The sequence below is a fragment of the Rhodamnia argentea genome, chromosome 1 (genome assembly GCF_020921035.1).
Source record: "Rhodamnia argentea isolate NSW1041297 chromosome 1, ASM2092103v1, whole genome shotgun sequence".
NCBI classification, from domain to species: Eukaryota; Viridiplantae; Streptophyta; class Magnoliopsida; order Myrtales; family Myrtaceae; genus Rhodamnia; species Rhodamnia argentea.
Window position 1 is genome coordinate 29,756,566 of NC_063150.1, and position 19,645 is coordinate 29,776,210.

General features: G+C 43.9%; 2 protein-coding genes across 2 annotated transcripts; both read left to right on the top strand.

Annotated features, from left to right (window-relative positions):
- Window positions 1-587: 587 nt before the first annotated feature.
- LOC115729885 (germin-like protein subfamily 1 member 7) lies at window positions 588-1,523 on the top strand. Its single transcript, XM_030660509.2, has 2 exons — window positions 588-749; window positions 837-1,523. The coding sequence occupies exons 1-2, from the start codon at window positions 632-634 to the stop codon at window positions 1,388-1,390; spliced, it is 672 nt and encodes a 223-aa protein (XP_030516369.1). The 5' UTR covers window positions 588-631; the 3' UTR covers window positions 1,391-1,523.
- Window positions 1,524-9,151: 7,628 nt separating this feature from the next.
- On the top strand, window positions 9,152-17,497 carry LOC115729886 (germin-like protein subfamily 1 member 13). Its single transcript, XM_030660510.2, has 3 exons — window positions 9,152-9,307; window positions 9,395-9,955; window positions 17,485-17,497. Exons 1-2 carry the CDS (start codon window positions 9,190-9,192, stop codon window positions 9,946-9,948), a joined length of 672 nt encoding a protein of 223 aa, XP_030516370.1. The 5' UTR covers window positions 9,152-9,189; the 3' UTR covers window positions 9,949-9,955; window positions 17,485-17,497.
- The last annotated feature ends 2,148 nt before the right edge of the window (window positions 17,498-19,645 follow it).

The window sequence follows — 19,645 nt, forward strand, 5'->3', positions numbered from 1 at the left end:
TTTTTTTATATATTAAAAGAAGTTTGGGATAGAATTAAGATTGAGCCTAAGTTGACATTTTTTAGTGCCCTTTACGGGTTTCCTCCTTGGACCGGATGGCTGAGCAAGCATATTTAGGAGTCCATCATACAACTGCCTCCATGATCCGTCGAGATGAAGATGCCTATGGAAAGCGTTCTTCTGAAATCTAGATTACTCAAAATCATTTTCGGACATTAGACCTCGCACAAGAAATGCTCTTTACTTGGTAACCTTCTTTGAGATGTGCAAAAAAGTTGTCAAAGAAATGAAGAAAAGGTACAAGGATGGAAACTTCATCAAAGACCATTTCCATATTAGGTGATGTGCATTCTTCAGGCACGAGGAGACCAAATCAAATGGATCGCCAAGTCGTCCTAGTTGTTATAGAGTAATACATCATTGGACTTGAGAAGGGGAAAATAGATAAAACCTCTGAAGACTTGGTAATCTGCAGGGAAACTTGCTGAACAAACTGTACACCGGGTCAAACATTTTCATCTATAAAGAGAGATCATGTTGCCATGCAACTCCTCACTCCTCCCTCAGCAATACTAGTCTGAGCAAGGATTAGAGCTTGAGATCAAGGCCCTAAATCCTATCCACAAACACAATGAAGTTTCTTCCAGTTAGCTTTCTCATATTGGCTTTGGCAGCTGCCGCTGCTTTCGCTTATGACCCGAGTCCTCTTCAGGACATATGCGTGGCCACCAATGACCTCAACTCCGGAGGTTGGTCCTCCATTCTTGCACTGTTCATGTCTTTCAATTCTGCCTTATGATGTCCAAACTATAACGCCAATTCTTTTTCTTATGCAGTATTTGTGAATGGAAAGTTCTGCAAGGACCCAAAACAAGCCACGGCTGATGATTTCCTCTTTATGGGGTTCAGGAATCCTGGAAACACATCGAATCCGCTCGGATCAAAAGTCACACCAGCTTTTGTCGACCAATTTCCGGGACTCAACACTCTTGGAATATCCATGGCTCGCATCGACTTTGCTCCTGGCGGCCTAAATCCTCCCCACACTCACCCCCGCGGCACCGAGGTTCTGGTCGTGGTGGAGGGTACGCTACTTGTTGGCTTCGTCACATCCAACCAATTAAACAACACCCTCTTCACCAAAGTCTTGTACAAGGGCGACGTGTTTGTGTTCCCTATTGGTCTCATTCACTTTCAGTTGAATATCGGAAACACCTATGCTCTGGCCTTTGCCGGTCTAAGCAGCCAGAACCCGGGAGTCATTACCATTGCTAATGCCGTCTTCGGAGCGAAGCCACCCATTTCTGCTGATGTGCTCACCAAGGCCTTCCAAGTGGACAAGAAGGTTGTTGACTACCTCCAGGCACAGTTTTGGTACGACAACAACTAAAAGAATCTACGACCAACATAAGTTACACGGAGTGATTGAATCATGACTTACAAGATTAACCTTGTTTCCATAAGTGGTTGCTATACACATAATTAAACTATGTACTCTTGTATGACCGATTCGAATAAAAGACTGTTACCCTTCTCTCTCTTTCAAGAGTTCAAGTTTGATAAATTACAGCAGCTGACATTTCTCACTTTATCACCGACGTACTAAATTCTGCAGATAACTTGTCGTTTTCATTAGTAACGCCAAAAGAAAAATCTTTCCTGTAGTCATTTTCCATCTACAGTCGTAACTCGTAACTGGGCTGGAAATTATTTCCCAAGAATGTGGTCGCACATAAATACAGTTTATAAGTGTGTATGCATCTCAGTAGGACAAAGTCAAAATGCCGAGTAAGATATAGCATAGATCTATTTCCAGAAGCAATCAATGTTATAAACCATGTATGGATATAGCGGGTAAATGCAGAGACACGAATGCGGCACTTGCTATGCTCTTAATTTGACCATTTCCAACGGACCTTATGGCTATTGCACGGAACAAATTTTGAGACGTATCAAGGTTCGGAGGAAAATTTGTGGATGACATACCAAGGAGAGCCAGCAGATAAAACAGAACTAATCCTAACGACCTGGTCTCGACCCCAAAGGAGTACTCAAGATTGTCAAAGTGACTCGATTAGGTTCGGTTCTCACCGTAACTCAATGTCATAAGTCTCGACTATTCCCTCCATTGGTATTATTTCTCCTTGCTCCAGTTGCATGGAAGCTCAGAGCCGGGAAAATTCAAAAAGACACCACGCAAAGCGATGAAGTTCCTGCGTATTTCCTTTCAAATAGCTTCAACTGGTCCAGGTTACTTCACTAAAAGGACTCACTGAGGTTTTGTAGGTAGGAAAAATTAACATAAATTTGCAAACCCCCGTGGTCTAGTTGTTGTGACTTACATTTCATTGAGTTAGGTGAAGTGCAAAATCAAATAATCGAACCCAAAGGCCATTGGACCAGGCATGTTTGAACCTTCCTCAAGTGAAACCTAGTGAGGGAATTTATTAATTATGAGAAGGCGTCAGATAGCTATTACAGAAAACAAACATGGTCAGATCATATTACTTGAAATTCCATTTCAAGACTTGGCCTAAATGGATTTAGTCCCCGGTCATTGCACCACTACATGAAGGTTGGTGTTCATTTCTTAATCTGAGGAACAGGAAATCAACGGACGCGTGCTTGTAGTTGTTGTGGAATGACTCGCCCATTGTGTTTAAAACTAAATGTTATAATATGTTCTAGAGTTAGATCCACAATTAGTGGGCTAATTGATGGAATATCATAAATTCCATGATTAGGGGCTAGTTAATGGGATTTCATATTTTGAGGGATTTGATTGTCACGTTGTTAGGGATCTTACTGTGCATGATTGATTCTCCTATTAATATAAATAGGGGATGATGCTCTAGAAAAGATCATCAATCCATTCCAAAAAACTTCTTTCTTTTTGCATAAAATTCTACATGGTATCAGAGCTAGTTTTCTGGTTCCCATCTTAAACTTCTCCATTGTTGTACCATCACCATCACCACATCTTTCACTACATCTCTTTGCCGAAGCCTACAACTCTCTTAGTTGGTCTCACTCTCTTTTATTTTTTGGCCTAACCTCAGCCTAAATAGAGGTCACTTTTATGATCTAATCAGATCATAATCTTTTTTTTTCTTCCATCTCAAGTTATTGGCATTTAGCAGTGATGTCGAAAAATTCTGGTGATAAGATCGATTCTCTTACCTCTAAAACCGGGCGAAAATATGAAAAAATTCTCTTCCCCGCCGGTTCGGTTCGGTTTGATGGCCTTAATTACCTACTTTGGTCACAATCTATGATGATCAGTATTGCATCGAGAGAATGTACTGGTTTTCTCACGGGGGAGAAACCAAGACCTACTACTCCTCCGACGGCCCTCTCGAGATGGTTGGTTGAAGATGCCTCTGTAAAGGCATTTCTTTTTAATCATATGATTGATGGTATTCGTAAACAATATGTTTTTTATGCAGACGGCACGGGATATTTGGGTATCGGTTAAGGATACCTATTCTAAGATAGGAAATGATGTTCAGATTTATGAATTGATGAAGAAGATCTAGGAACCTCGACAGAGAGGTATGTCCATTAGTGTTTATTTTTCAGAACTATGTACTTTGTGTTAGGAGCTGGAGATTTATGATGACACTTATGAGGGACTTGCTGCGGATGTCATTGGTCGACTTCAACAAAAAGAAGATAAGAAACGTGTATATCAATTTCTTATGGGTTTGAATTCGGAATTTGATATCATGCGTCAAAACATTTTGCAAAAAGATCATCTTCCTACCCTTCAACAGGCCTATGCCTTGGTCCATAAGGAAGATAACCGGCAGCGCTTATATTCTATAACTCCTCCCGCTGCTCCCGACCGTTCGACTCTTATCATGTCTTCCACGTTGAGATCCTCTCAAGTTCACATCCCACAATCAACAGATAAATCATCTATTCGCTGTGATTATTGTGGTACACCTTATCATATCGTAGAGTAGTGCTGGAAACTTCATGGAAAACCACCGGGAATCGGCAAGGGCAAAGGTGTGAATAAGGGTCGTTCACAAGCTCATGAAGTCGAGGCGGTTGGGCCAGCTAGTTACGAGTCCGCAAGTCCCAGTGATATTGGGAATTTTGTCACCAAAGAGGAGATACAGCAAATTATCAAGGATATGATTAATTTGAAGGGTCTTAATTCCTCTCATGTGGCATCTAGTGCATCTGCCATTTCTTCTACCATTCATCCTTTTTCAAGTATATCTTCCTATTCATCCCCTTGGATCATAGATTCGGGAGCTTCTAATCACATGACAGGATGTTCAAGTTAGTTTGAATCATATAAACCATGTTCCGGACAAGACGAAGTTAGGATAACCGATGGATCTTTTTCTCTTATATCGGGAAAGGGATCAATTTCTTGCACTCCATCCTTGATATTATCTTCGGTTCTTCATGTTCCGAAATTTCCAAATCAATTACTTTCAATTAGTAGTCTTACTCAAGATCTCAATTGCAAAGTAATCTTTTATCCTACATATTGTGTCTTTTAGGACTTGGTGACGGGGGTGAAGATTGGCGGTGGTAGTGTACGTGATGAACTTTGCTGGCTAGATGGATCACCGGCAGCACCTATCCAGGCTAGCACCGCAGATTCCAATTCGGCTGCTATTTCTTCTCTGCGACAATGGCATCGATGTTTGGGGCATCCACCACTTCATACTCTCTATTCATGTTTTCCTAGTTTAAAGAATCAAGTTAAAGATCATCGGTTTTTACGTGATACTTGTGCTTATTCTAAGCAGACTAGAACTATTTATCCAGAGTCAAATAATAGAAGTCTCATTTCATTTGATTTGGTTCATTCTGATATTTGGGGTCCTTCCCCTGTTAAATCTATTACTGGGTATGATTGGTTTGTGACCTTTATTGATGATTATAGTAGAGCAACTTGGGTTTTTTTACTTAGACATAAAAGTGATGTTTTCGAGGCCTTCAAAACCTTTTTCAAAATAATTCAAACCCAATTTAATGCTACCATTAAGGCTTTTTCAACGGATAATGGTAGAGAATATTGTGCCTCTTCCTTTCAATTTTTTTTTACAAGAGCATGGTATTATCCACCAAACCAGTTGTGTGGATACCCCCGCACAAAATGGTGTGGCAGAGTGAAAGAATAGACATCTTGTTGAAGTTGCACGTTCTCTTTTATTTCAAATGCATGTCCCACCACCCTACTAGAGTGAAGCTGTTCTTATAGCTGCCTACTTAAATAATTGTATGCCATCCAGGGTTCCGCAAAATAAAAGCCCAATTTATGTGTTGACTGGGAAATACATTTATCCTCCCACCAAAAATCTTTGGGTCTGTTTGTTTTGTTCGAAATCATCAGGTGAAGAGTAAATTGTCTCTTAGGAGTCTTAAGTGCATTTAATTAGGTTATTCCTCTTCCCAAAAAGGCTATAGGTGTCATCATCCATCCACTCGTATGTTTTATGTCTCCAAAGATGTTATCTTTAATAAGTTTGAAGCTTTTTTTGATAATCCACTCTCCGAGATATCTAGTTCGACATTTATTGAACCATTCCCCGAGCTCTCGGTGCAATTATCAACAAAGCAGACAGAGGAGCCTATTGTGAATCAAAGTGTAACCCTAGAAGAGGTCTCACCTATTCAAAGAGATTATTCACATGTTTATTCTCATAAACATGCTGCTATGCCCGGTAATCCTCCTGGTGAGTCTTCACAGGCAATACCAGAATCCAATACAACACCGCCGGAGCCTAGTCCTATCGATGATAACAATATTAAGGATGAAACAACTCCAATTGCTCTTCGTAAAGGTAAACGGTCTTGTGTTGGTAAGCCTCGGTATCCTATCGATGAATATACTTCCTATTCTATTCTTTCTCCAACATATTCGTCATTCGTTTCTTCTTTAGATTCTTTGTCTACTCCTAATACTTGGCAAATTGCTATTCAACAAAAAAAATGGAAAGATGCCATGTTAGAGGAAATGGAGGCTTTGAAGAAAAATCAAACTTGGAATTACGTGCCCCTCCCTCCTAGGAAGAAAACAATGGGGTGCAAATGGGTTTATGCACTAAAGCAAAATGCTGATGGAACTGTGGATAGGTGTAAGGCTCGACTAGTGGCTCGGGGATTCACTCAAACTGCAGGTGTTCATTATCAAGAAACGTTTGCCCTTGTAGCAAAGATGAATACAGTAAGGATTCTTATATCATGTGTCGCAAGTTATGGATGGGACCTTCAACAATTGGACGTGAAGAATGCATTTCTTCACGGAGAACTTGATGAGGAGGTGTACATGAACATTCCACCAGGTTTTGTAGATAGCACTACTGTTGGAAAGGTTTGTCATCTCAAACGTTCTCTATATGGGCTTAAATAATCACCTCGGGCTTGGTTTGGCAAGTTCAACAAAGCTATGCGAGCTCAAGGATACACCCAGAGCAATGCTGATCACACCTTGTTCATTTGCCGTAGTGGTTCTCTCTCAACTTTCTTAATTGTGTATGTGGATAACATTGTGGTGACTAGAAATGATAGTAGTGAAATCGTTAGATTGAAGAATGCATTGGGGAAGGAATTTGAGATTAAAGATCTTGGAAAATTGGGATATTTTCTTGGAATTGAAGTAGTTTGCTCCTCACATGGGATCTTCCTATGTCGGCGTAAGTACATACTTGATCTTCTATCTCGGCAGGGAATGCTTGGATGTAAACCTATTGATACACCACTTGATTCAAACGCGAAGATTCGGGCCAAGATAGGGGAGCCGGTAGATCGCGAAAGATATCAAAGACTTGTTGGAAAGCTCATCTATCTTTCTCATACACGTCCCGATATTGCCTATACGATCGGTCTTGTAAGTCAATTCATGCATGATCCGTATACTACTCATATGGATGTTGTGACTCAAATTCTTCGTTACTTGAAAGGCACACCGGGTAAAGGTATATTGTTTCGGAACCATGGTCATTTGAAGGTTGAGGTATTTACTTATGCAGACTGGGCTAGTAGTGTGGATGACGAGCGATCTACTTCAGGTTATTGTTCTTATGTTGGAGGTAACCTAGTTACTTGGCGAAGCAAAAAGCATGACGTTGTTGCTAGATCAAGCGCAGAGGTTGAATTCCGCTCTATGGCTCGGGGCATGTGTGAATTATTATGGGTTCAGAAACTTTTGGATGATCTAGGATTCCAAGTTCAAAAGCCATTAATGATTTACTCTGATAGTAAATCCGCCATCAGTATTTCACATAATCCTGTCCAGCATGATAGGACTAAGCATGTGGAAATTGACCGACACTTCATCAAGGAAAAGCTTGATACGGGAGAATTTTGTACTCCATTTGTTCAATCCTCGGAACGGACCGCAGATATATTCACTAAGGCAGTGAGCAAACGAGTATTTGATTATCATGTGTCCAAGTTGGGCATGTGCAACATCCATGCGCCCACTTGAGGGGGGGTGTTATAATATTTTTTCTAGAGTTATATCCACAATTAGTGGGCTAATTGATGGAATATCATAAATTCCATGATTAGTAGGCTAGTTAATGGGATTTCATATTTTGAGGGATTTGATTGTCACATTATTAGGGATCTTATTGTACGTGATTGATTCTCCTATTAATATAAATATGGGATGATGCTCTAAAAAAGATCAGCAATCCATTTCAAAAAACTTCTTTCTTTTTGCATAAAATTTTACACTAAACATGCATAGTAGTTGCAGATTTGCCAATTTTATGCTGCACATCATGCAGAGGCACTGTTCTGGGTCAACAAATCGTCATCCATGAATGATGCACTTGTTGCCATGCCTCATCAAGTAGATGACCTAGACTTATCAACGTATTCAGCTGGACATAACTTGTTTTCAGGAAAGTTTAATATGGAAAAGTTCAAAATAAGTGGGTGACAAAGACTTGCTGTAACCAAATCGGAGTCCCCTCCCATTTTTTGTACGGAGCAGGCGTTCAGTGGAGAATCGAGAGCCCTGAAGCCATAGAATTCCAGTATCAACAACAGTTCGGATGCGAAGCTCACAGCAGAGGTACAATTTATGAACTCACCATCATCTAGACAGACATCTTCAACAACTCTCCCATGTATATTAAGAAGCATTGCCGACTCCAGGCCAGAGCAGAGCTGACCGGAGTTGTGCCTTCTGTTTATTTGCTATCTCTTCGTCTGACTCATCATGACTAGCATAAAGGTTCCGTTGTTCATCCTCACGAGTCCTGATCTTTGCTTTAGCAAGAACTTCAAAGTTAAAAACAGTAAATTGAAATTTGGTAGTCTGGGGAAGGTCAACTTAGTCGTATGTTGTTTCCAAACAGTAAACTCATGACCTTCCTGAAGCGTCAGTTTCCAAGAGAACAGAGCAATTTGCAAGATTCACCAGTCCAAGAAAGTAAATGAATTTGTCTTGTAAGCTCAGATGATTAAGGTACTGTGCATGAAACCATAACCTTCTGTTCATTAGGTTTTAAAGCAGTGGCAGCTTGCGACAACAGTATCTTATTTCCCAGCTCCCCATGAACTGTTCTCGAAAGAAGAGAAAGTTATCACAAGAATCATTTGACAGGTAAGCCCTCCTAAAGGAAGTTGTATATCTAGGTTTGCCCAACAAGAGAGTGCATTGCTACCTAGTTTATGGTCATGAACTTTGGTGCCTGCTACGTGCAAATCAAATGGAGTCTCCAAATTATACATCAACAGGGTAAATCAGCAACCTAGAATTTTTCCAAATTAGCCATGGCCTTTCGATTCAATCTTTCTTCAGATAGGAAAGTGTTAGAAGGAGTTGGTTCGTGATTGATGACGCTCCGATGAGTTGACGCCGAAGAGTTGAAATGGTGAAGAAGAAACAATCAAATCTTTGCACTAATTGGAGTTTACCACTTCCATATCAGAGAAAATATGAATTCTTTAAGCTGGAGAAGAGGAAATCAGACCGGCTGCCTCGTCAAAGCAGTTGTTGGGGAACGTTGTTCTTGGACTTAAGAAGGAGAAGAAAAATATATAACCTTTAAAGACTTGGTAAGCTGCAGAGCACTTTGTTCAATAAACTATACTGAGTCCAAGCACTGTCATCTATAAATAGACACCATGTTACCATGAAAGACACCTCACTCCTCCCTCGAGCAATCATACTTCTCAACTCGACATCAGAGCCCAATTCCCTGTCCAACAATGAAGTGTCTTCCGATTAGCTTTCTCATATTGGCCTTGGCAACTGCCACTGCTTTTGCTTATGACCCGAGTCCTCTTCAGGACATATGCGTGGCCACCAATGACCTCAACTCTGGAGGTTGGTCTGCAATTCTTGCACTATTCCTGTCTTTCAATCCCGTCTTATGATGCCAAAGCAATAACAGGAATTCTTTTTCTTATGCAGTATTTGTGAATGGAAAGTTCTGCAAGGACCCAAAACAAGCAACAGCTGATGATTTTCTCTTCATGGGGTTCAGGAATCCTGGAAACACATCGAATCCGCTTGGATCAAAGGTCACACCGGCTTTCGTTGACCAATTTCCGGGACTCAACACTCTTGGAATATCCATGGCTCGCATCGACTTCACTCCCGGTGGCCTAAACCCTCCCCACACTCACCCACGAGGCACTGAGGTTCTGGTCGTGGTGGAGGGTACGCTACTTGTTGGCTTCGTCACATCCGACCAATTAAACAACACTCTCTTCACCAAAGTCCTGTACAAGGGAGACGTGTTTGTTTTCCCAATCGGTCTCATTCACTTCCAGTTGAATATCGGAAACACCTATGCACTGGCCTTTGCTGGTCTTAGCAGCCAGAACCCAGGAGTCATTACCATTGCTAATGCTGTCTTTGGAGCGAAGCCACCCATTTCTGCTGATGTTCTCACCAAGGCCTTCCAAGTGGACAAGAAGGTTGTTGACTACCTCCAGGCGCAGTTTTGGTACGACAACAACTAAACGGAATGTATGGCCAAAAATAAAAAGAAAGATTAAATAGAATCAAAAGGCTGCTTAGAATTTTAATTACTTGAGTATACGGAAGATCAAGGCATACTATGTACGTCATGTATGACCGGTTTGTAATAAAAGACAGTTATTTATCATCATTGTCACGCCCCGATCCTCGAGCGCGCGGCATCCCTGTCATCTCGTCCCTCGGGTTAAAAGGATAGCGTCACGGGCACGCTATCAACCCATGAGATTAACTACGCATGCGGAAACGCATAATATTCCCGGACAAAAATATAAAATAGGGATAGGCAAGTAGGAAAACGTATTAATTGAAAACATGATTTTATTTACGGACACATCGTGAGTCAACTAAAATGACACGCTAATGGGTCCCATACTTCGGGACGGGGTAGGATCAACTTCGTACCTACTCCAAATAGGGCTACGTCACTCTCATCCTTATCGACTTTTCAAGAATTACTAGCTCCATCACTTAGAACCCGAAAATGGTTTAACAACAATGGTGAGATAAAAATCTCCGTGAGTCAACGCCTAAGCCCGGCTAAGGCGTTGATTTATCCAGAGAGTCCTAACAGTCAATCACATATAATATATATTTATTCCAACCACATACAGCTCACCTCTTGGAAATCACGCATTTTGCAATATTAGACATAATATACCACACGCATCAATCATGATTGTCACGTCAATCACACACGCAGACACCACACGTGATCCGATTATTAACGGCCATCTGGCCCAATTGCACACGACCGGTGTGACTTTACACTACAACCGGCGGTGTCTACTAGCGGGACCGGGTTTCGTCCCTTACTTCCAGCAACGGCATCCGATAGCCCGTGTGACTCGTACGCCCGGCACGACACGGCACTATCGGGAATCCCTGTAGGGGCTTCGGTCCATCACAAGCTGCGACCGGCATCCGTCAATCGTGTAATCCGTACGACCGGCACGGCACGGACCGACGGGCATCCGACAAGTCATATGATTCCGTACGGCTGGCACGGTGCTAACTTGCTAGGAATAATCCATTGTGTGACCACTCAAGCATACCCAGCAAATAGCCGGTTTATAATCCGCATTTAGTCAAATGCTCACGCGATATGCTCACACAGCGAAACTCTTGAGTAATCACACAAATGCACATGTTATCCATGCGACCTCGCATCCATAAACCGAGTGATCGAACTCCAACCAATCAATCAATTTGACTATCCATCCGTCAAGGCATTTCATTAATTAATCTATATAAATTATAATCGAGTGTAGAAAAAATAATTCGATGACAAACATTCAATCCAATCGTACGTAATTAAATCCAAATCATCAATCAGTCATACACTCATTCTTGACCTATTATTCACTTGCGATCAAGCAATGTCAATCAATTAATCCAAACTAGTCTCAATTAATCGCTTATTCCGTCCAAACTAGCCTCAATCAAATTAATCCAATTAATTAGGGCCATTTAACCTAAACCGAGTTTCTAGCCTAAACCGGCCCTAATTAATCTACCAAAATACCCTAATAATCTAATTAAACTAATCCAAACGTAATTAACAACTTAGCCAAGGATTAGAGGTCGACTCACCGTTAATTGCGCAAGGTTAAACCGATGACGATCCTCCAAAAAATCCTTGGTGCGAACTTTGAGCTCGAACGGGTCGCGAACCAAAAACCTCGAACTATGGACCCAACTCTTGATTTAATGCGTCCACGGGCCTAATATAAGGCCCAAATTTGTGCCCAAATTAATTGGGCCTCACCCCAGCTCGCGGGCCCACAGATTTGGGCTCAACAGACCCGGCCCAGTCCAAAAACAGGGTATTCTCTTGCAGAACAGAGCAGAGCACGGCTGGGAGGGGTTGTTCCGGGGAGTTTAAGGGCTGTGGGTGGCTTCGGGATAGGTGGTGGAGGTGCACGGTGGTCGGAGGGAGATTTTGGTGGCCGGTGGTGGCTCACGGTGGCCGGAGGTGGCACCGGGAGCAGCAAACAGCAGCTGCAACCACAGAATACAGCAGGGAAAACTGAAACAGGGGAGGAGGTCGGGGTCTGTTTTGGGGCTCCGGCGGCGACGGCACGTCGCGGGGCTGATGAAAAAAGTTTTAGGGTGTTTTAGGGAGTGTTTTGTGGCCGGAGGTGGGCGGAGGAAGGCCTTGTGGCGGCGGATGGTGGGTGAAAACAGAACAAATGCAACTGAGGGCCAAAACAGGGCAAACCGGGGTTTGGGGCTGTTCCAGCCTTTCCGGCGGCTTCGCGGCGGTTTCAGGCGGCGCAGGATGGTTGATAGTGGTCTAGGGAAGGCTGGAGTTGCCGTGGAAGGCGGCGATGGCAGCCGGAACTCAAGCAGCAAGCCCCGAGCAACTGCAACAGCAAATTCAGCCCAAAACAGGGCAGTCCGCCCGGCGTGATTCCAGCCGGTTCTCCGGCGACTCCGGCGGTGTGGCGACGGTCCGGTTGTGTCAATGGGATTCTGTGAATGTCGTAGTTTTCCCTGGTAGCTCGTGGAGTGGGTTTCGTCGTCCAAAAATGAAGAACGAAGAGGAAAAAGGAGGGCTGCTGCAAGTCGGTTGAGAGGGGGGGTGGGGTTGTACGTGTACTTGGGCGGCAGAGAGAGAGTGGAAGGCGGTGGAGAGAGGGAGAAAGGAGTTGCCAAGTTTGACCAAGGAAAGCTTAAGAGATAAAGTGGGGTCCGCCTTCATGATATCCTTGTCTTGAGCTCATAAAATTCTAGGGCGTTACAATCATCTCTCCAGTTTGTAATAAAAGACAGATCTTTACCATCATCTCTCTCTCTGTGGGTAGCGAAGATAAGAAAACGCGCACCCGGCCTGGAAGTGTGTGATAACATCTAAATTATGCAGAAATTGGAAACCAGTTATCTAAAATTATGTGATTCCCAGATCAAAGTCCAATGCTCTCACAACTGTATCGCAAAAAAGAAGTTGCATCAATGATCACTCACGTTTACAGTCCTAACAATCGGAAAAGCTGGCAAGGTGTCCATCATTATCCAGGAAAGCAGAATCTCAGAACAACTTTCCTGCTCAGCAGTATGCCAAACCTGGTCTTAGTCGGTCACTTCTAAACCTTAGCTTCAGAACAAGGTAATTTTCTTATAATTAAACGACCAGACTAGAAAAGAATTAATTGCACCATTAATCCTCAACTTTGCCATGTCTTATAAGCTCCAGAAGGCACTGGAATATCAGTGAATGCTCATAAACACATTGGAACTGAAACTTCCTTTCAATGGCGCTGCAGAGAAGTGACAGCTTGGGAGAAGAACGGTGTCTTTTTCCCTACCATCCATGAACTGTACTCAGGAAAAAAACAAAGTTAGAAAGAAGAAGCCCCTGATGGATGAGGGACCAGCAACATCAAATGTTTAAAACACCAGTGATGCGCTTACTGTTCATGAAGGAATACTTATTTTACCAAATTTTTGTGAAAGGAGAGAGTGCAATGCAACCAAGTAAATGTTAAGAACTTTCATATTTGGTACCAAACAGGGAATATCGAGAACAATTATTTTCAGGATGAAGATAGATATGGCTATAGTCCTTCCTCTTGCAACCTAGATAACCAATTCAATGTTTTCGACACATCAGATTGTCGAAGAAGTGGTCTATACTTGATCCTGTTGCTTTGAGATGATGCTAGAGAGTTCTGTTTTTGTACAAGAAAAGTGGTGAAGAAACAATACAAGGATGTAGAAATCATCCAAGACCACTTCCACATCAGATGATGTGCCTTCTTCTAGCTGGAGTTTGCTATGAGAAAATCAAACATAAGTACTTAACTAATCAACCAAAAGCAGAAAACCAATCTGAACTTCAGGAGTAACAGAAAAGAATATCATATGTTGACAGCATACGCTAAATCCTCGGTTGATCAGAAGCTAAGCAAACAATGTCCACCGCGCAAGAGAGCATAAAAAATTACAAATTATGTAACTCCTTTTGGTTAATAAGCAATAGATATAACCAGTGAATGACTTGAATGATTACAAAACTCATGTTACCATGCTCAGTCATACATCTATAATTTAAATAAACTGCACGAACCCTATTACTCTATATTTTGCAGGATCACTCATTATTCTTCCCTTAGCAATAAGCTGGCCAAATCACATCTCTACTTCTTTTTCTCCAGGGTTTCAACAAGAGACTTGAGCTTATCAGCAGTCAATGGCTTCTCAAGGCACTCATGCAGACCCGCCGCCATAAAAGCTTCCTTGTCACCTTTGGAGTCCCGTGAAGTCAGTCCCACGATCATGCTCTTTGCCCCCATTGCTCGCAGCTCCCTCGTCACCTACATATGTGAATACAAGGAAGAAATCATAAATTGTATGTGTAATTGACATTGGACCTGTGCATGTATCAAACATGAGATAGAATGAAGAATTAAGTAAATTTTACTTTCGGGCCATCCTTGATGGGCAGATCCATCTCCATGAGAATGATATCAAAAGATAAACCAGAAAGGTGACGATCCATGGCCTCCTTTCCATCTGTGGCAATCTCAATAAGGATGTCTTTTGCTACTTTGAGCTGGCAAAAAAGTGTCTCAAGCACCCTACACGTGAGCACGTCCTCATCCACAATCAACACGGATAGCTTGTCTCTGATCAATCCAGAATTATCGCGTTCCTTGCCACATCCACTATCGATCCCAGTGCTGGGGCTCGCCATCGTCTCGCGTTGCGGGAGCTCTTTTCCCTGGAAAATAAATTGAAAAGAATGGAGATCAAATGAGTTCGAGTTCTAGATGGGTTTCCCAGATGGAGAATGAAAGAATGTCATAGTATCCATCTCAATGGTGATGCAACAATGAAAATGATGACATTGATCATTAAATGGTGAGCGATAAAGGAGAATAATAAGAAAAAAGGAGAGAAAATATAAGATAGAGATCATGAACATGCATGAAGATTTCTGTGATATAAATAGATCAAGATCTCTATTCTCTGCCATTACTTTTGTGGAAGAGGAGATAGTAAACGAGAGAAAGCTCTAATCCTTGTCGTTTCAAGCAAGCGTAGCAATTTAGGTGTATATATAGTGAAAAAGAGGATGATCAAGTTGGATTTTTTTACATGATCCAACGAGTTGATTCTCCATAATGGCGTAAATGGCATGATCAAGTAGAAAAACACACAGGAGATTCATAACTTCAGATTCAAATGTATGATTCCATCATGCCAAGCAAGTTGTATTGGTAGTTGGCTCGCTCTGTTTTGGCTCGAGAGCTGTTTCATAGCATTTATCCGTTACTTTACTTGATTTCTGGCTGATGTCGAAATATCGGCGGCGATCACACGGAAGTTTCCGCGGTTATGATGTCACATGGCCATCTCGACGATGGGATAATACCAAGGGCAACATAACTCGCATCAAAGTGCTTTTCCATGTTAGGACAGCACAATTTGCCTTAACGACCAAGATAAACAAAGATCAAAGAGATTCATTGCTTAGATTTTGACTATGGTGCGCTTGTTTCACGGAAAATTCAAGATTTGCAAAACTTATTTTCGAAAAATGATTGATTATATTGCTTAGAAAAATTAGCCAAGAGAAAATGATTTCATCATCGATAACATTTTATGCCTAAATATTTTCCAAGGTGATGAAAACATTTTTTATTTATTCATTTTAAGCAATACAACCAATCATTTTTCGAAAAGTATTTTCAAATCTTGAGTTTTTCGTGAAACAATACAACATAATTCATTGCCGTAGCTAGTGCATTTAGACGAGTTTTGTGACGTCCTGGAATTTCGTTGTCCGTAAAAAAAATGGATTCGATGAATTTTAGTCTTGAATTCTAGCTTGGAAATTAAATTTGGATTTTGGAGGATTTAAGAGACAATATTTGATTTATTTTAAGACGTCGGTCGGAGAAAGTCGAGCTAGGATAGTTGAGCCGTCACGTCGTAGTACCGAGATCATTCGCTCTTGAACCTAACCTCGACCGAGCCCTAGAAGTGAAAATCTCAATTTACCCTCAGTTTTTAGTACCGGTATATTAATTTTACCCGCGAGCTGAATTACCGGATTACCTTTAGATGTTATGCACTAGAAGGCAAAAATATTTCAAATCTGACTTTGACCCATAGGACCCACCTTTCCCTTTATGTCATTTTGGCTGCCCCCATCCCATCAACTCTCTCTCTCTCTCTCTCTCTCTCTCTCTCTCTCTCTCTCTCTCTCTCTCTCTCTCTCTCTCTCCCGTTAACCTGGGACAGCCCCCCTTCTTCTTCTTCTTCTTCTTCTTCTTTTTCCTTTTTATCTTCTGTTGGCCAGCCCTCCTACTGAACCCGACGCCAACGCCACCATCACCACCCACACCAGCCGCCTCCGTCCGCCTACGGCCCCGCCGCCGAGCTCGCCGGTCGCTGTCACAACTCCTCCCTAGTCCCACATTGCCTAGGAGGAGGTCTTGGGAAGGTCTTATAAGCCTTCGGGTGCCCTTATACTTGCAAGAGGCCTTTTCCGAGCGTTGTATGGGTGACGCTCGAAGGAACAAACTCGCGAGGATTGTGTGTCTAAAGCGGACAATATCTTGCAAAGTGGCGCAGATGAAGCGCATGGGGCCCAAGCCGTTACAATTGGTATCAGAGCCGACCTTCGACCGAGTGTAGGGCCATAGCGAGCGCTCGGCGGTGCTAGAGGACACAACGAGGAGGCGGTACCTTTGAGGGGGGAAGTTTGTCACAACTCCTCCCTAGCCCCACATTGTCTAGGAGGAGGTCTTAGGTACGCTTTATAAGCCTTGGGGTGCTCTTAGACTTGCAAGAGGCCTTTGCCGAGCGTTGTATGGGCGACGCTCGTAGGAACAAAATCGTGAGGACTTTGTGTCCAAAGCGGACAATATCTTGCAAAGTGGCGCAGCGGAAGCGCGTGGGGCCCAGGCCCTTACGGTTGGTATCAGAGCCGACCTTCGACCGTGTGTGGGGCCGCAGCAAGCGCTCGCTGGTGCTAGAGGGCACAGCGAGGACACTTGTGGCTTTGAGGGGGAAGTTTGTCACAACTCCTCTCTAGTCTCACATTGCCTAGGAGGAGGTCTTGAGAAGGCCTTATAAGCCTTGGGGTGCCCTTATACTTGCAAGAGGCCTTTTCCGAGCGTTGTATGGGCGACGCTCGGAGAAACAAAACCGTGAGGATTGTGTGTCCAAAGCGGACAATATCTTGCAAAGTGGCACAGCGGAAGCGCGTGAGGTCCAGGCCGTTACGGTTGGTATCGGAACCGACCTTCGACCGTATGTGGGGCCACAACGGGCGCTCGCTGGTGCTAGAGGGCACAACGGGGACGTTGTGCCTTTGAGGGGGGAAGTTTGTCACAACTCCTCCCTAGTCCCACATTGCCTAGGAGGAGGTCTTAGGAAGGCCTTATAAGCCTTGGGTGCCCCTATACTTGCAAGAGGCCTTTTCCAAGCATTGTATGAGCGACGCTCGGAGGAACAAAACCGTGAGGATTGTGTGTCTAAAGCAGACAATATCTTGCAAAGTGACACAGCGGAAGAGCGTGGGGTTTAGGCCGTTACGGTTGGTATCCAAGCCAACCTTCGACCGCGTGTGGGGCCACGGCGGGCGCTCGCTAATGCTAGAGGGCACAGTGGGGACGCTTGTGCCTTTGAGGGGGAAGTTTGTCACAACTCCTCCCTAGTCTCACATTGCCTAGGAGGGGGTCTTGGGAAGGCTTTATAAGCCTTGGAGTGCCCTTAGACTTGTAAGAGGCCTTTTTCCGAGCGTTGTATGGGCGACGCTCGGAGGAACAAAACCGTAAGGATTGTGTGTCCAAAATGGACAATATCTTGCAAAGTAGTGCAGCGGAAGCGCGCGGGGCCCAGGCCGTTACGGTCGCTGCCCAAAAAACCCCAACCAGAGGACCGGTGACCCTCTCCTCCCTCTCGGCCTTCACCCTCGACCTACCACTCAGCCCCTCCGTTCGCCGCGTAGCTACCACCGGCCGCCGAGCTCGCTGGCCTCTCGCGGCACCACTAGCCTCCTTCGTTATCGCCCGCGAGCCCGGTCAAGCTCAAGAGCTCCGAGATCCGTGCGGCCTAGTACCGACACTCGAGCCTCCGCCGTTATCCAACCCCTCCGCCCGTCGCTGCCCACCCGCGAGCTACCCCGTTGTGCGTCGAGCTCCGCTAGCCTAGCCCAAGCTCCATCACCCTTTGCCTCGTCCTCGGAACCGAAGCTGGCCAAGATCTATGCGAACCCAAGCGGCCACCGCAAGTGACCCCCACCACGTTCAAGCCTCGGCCGCGACCTTAGCCGCTGTCGCCCCTACTAGCGAGACCTACCCGTTGGTCGCCGCCTCCCAAGCTCGTAGGCCCGTGACCCACCTGTTTCGAGATTCGGACCCACGAGCTATCACCCCCACCGTCATAAAGCTGTCGCCGCCTTGGACCCGTGAGTTACCCGCCATGCCGAGCCCGACCCGATACCCAATCCCCGAGACCCTCTGACCCGAACAGAACCTTCAAGTCGGCGTGACTCGAGGCCAACCCAAACTACCACCCTTTCGTTTCCATGCCGCTGCGAGCTTCGTCCAACGCCCGACGCTCGCGAACCCCGTTGTTCTCGTGGTCGTCGGCGACGTGCCCGAGATGTCACCGAATATCATTAAGTAGTGAGTTAACCCCTAACCCTCGGTTAATACGTTAATTACGTTTAGAAATAGATTAGTTATCGTTAATTATGAATTAATTAGTAATTGTGATCGGTTTAGATTAGTAAACTTGGTTAGGTTAAATGACCACAATTAGCTAAGTTGGGTTGTGGCTAGTTGATGTTAGACTAGATTGATTGATTGGTTGCGGTTGCTTGATCGCGAGCTAGCGATAGGTTAGAACCGAGTGGACGATCAATTGTCGGATGTATTTGGCTTATGTCGGCTCGACCTTATGAACCTAGTATTAATTAATTACAGTCGGGCTAATTAACCGTAACCAGAGTAATTGATTATATTGGGTTAATTATTACTATTGATTGCTCGATTGGGCGATTGTTGGTTGATTGTTGTATGCATTGATTGGGTATATATATTATATATACGAGAGTTGATTACCCCGTATAAGATGCAAAGTCTGGTAGATAAACTGTGCATTCATGTGACCACGAGTAGATCAAATTGCATATTTGAGCATGAAAATAATCATGGATTGAGTCTTTGAGCGCGTTTGTATGAGCATTGGGCTAAATGCAAAGGATAAGAATTGGCCGGTTGTCGAATGTGCTTGAGTTGTCACAAAGGTTTCCCTGACAATTTCGTGCGGTGTCGATCGGAATCACACGACTTGTTAGATGCACGACAATCCGTGTCGCCGGGTTGATCGGATGTCGGTCGTAGCTTGTGATGGACCGAAGGCCTTACAGAGATTCCTAGTAGTTTCGTGCCTTGTCGATCGGAATCACACGGACTTTCGGAAGCCATCGCCGAAAGCAAGGGACGATGTTTGGTTCTGCCGATACAGCACTAACTGTCTAGTATGCTATACACCAACTGTCTAGTGTGCCGGGCTGAATGGCCATTAATAACCGGAATACGTGTAGTGTACTATGCATACAAGTTGTGTGGTACTCTGGTTGTTTACCTTGATTGTTGTGACTGTCAAGTCGAGTGGAGCATTGCATTATGTGTGATCCAAGGCATGGTAAGCTTGCATGTG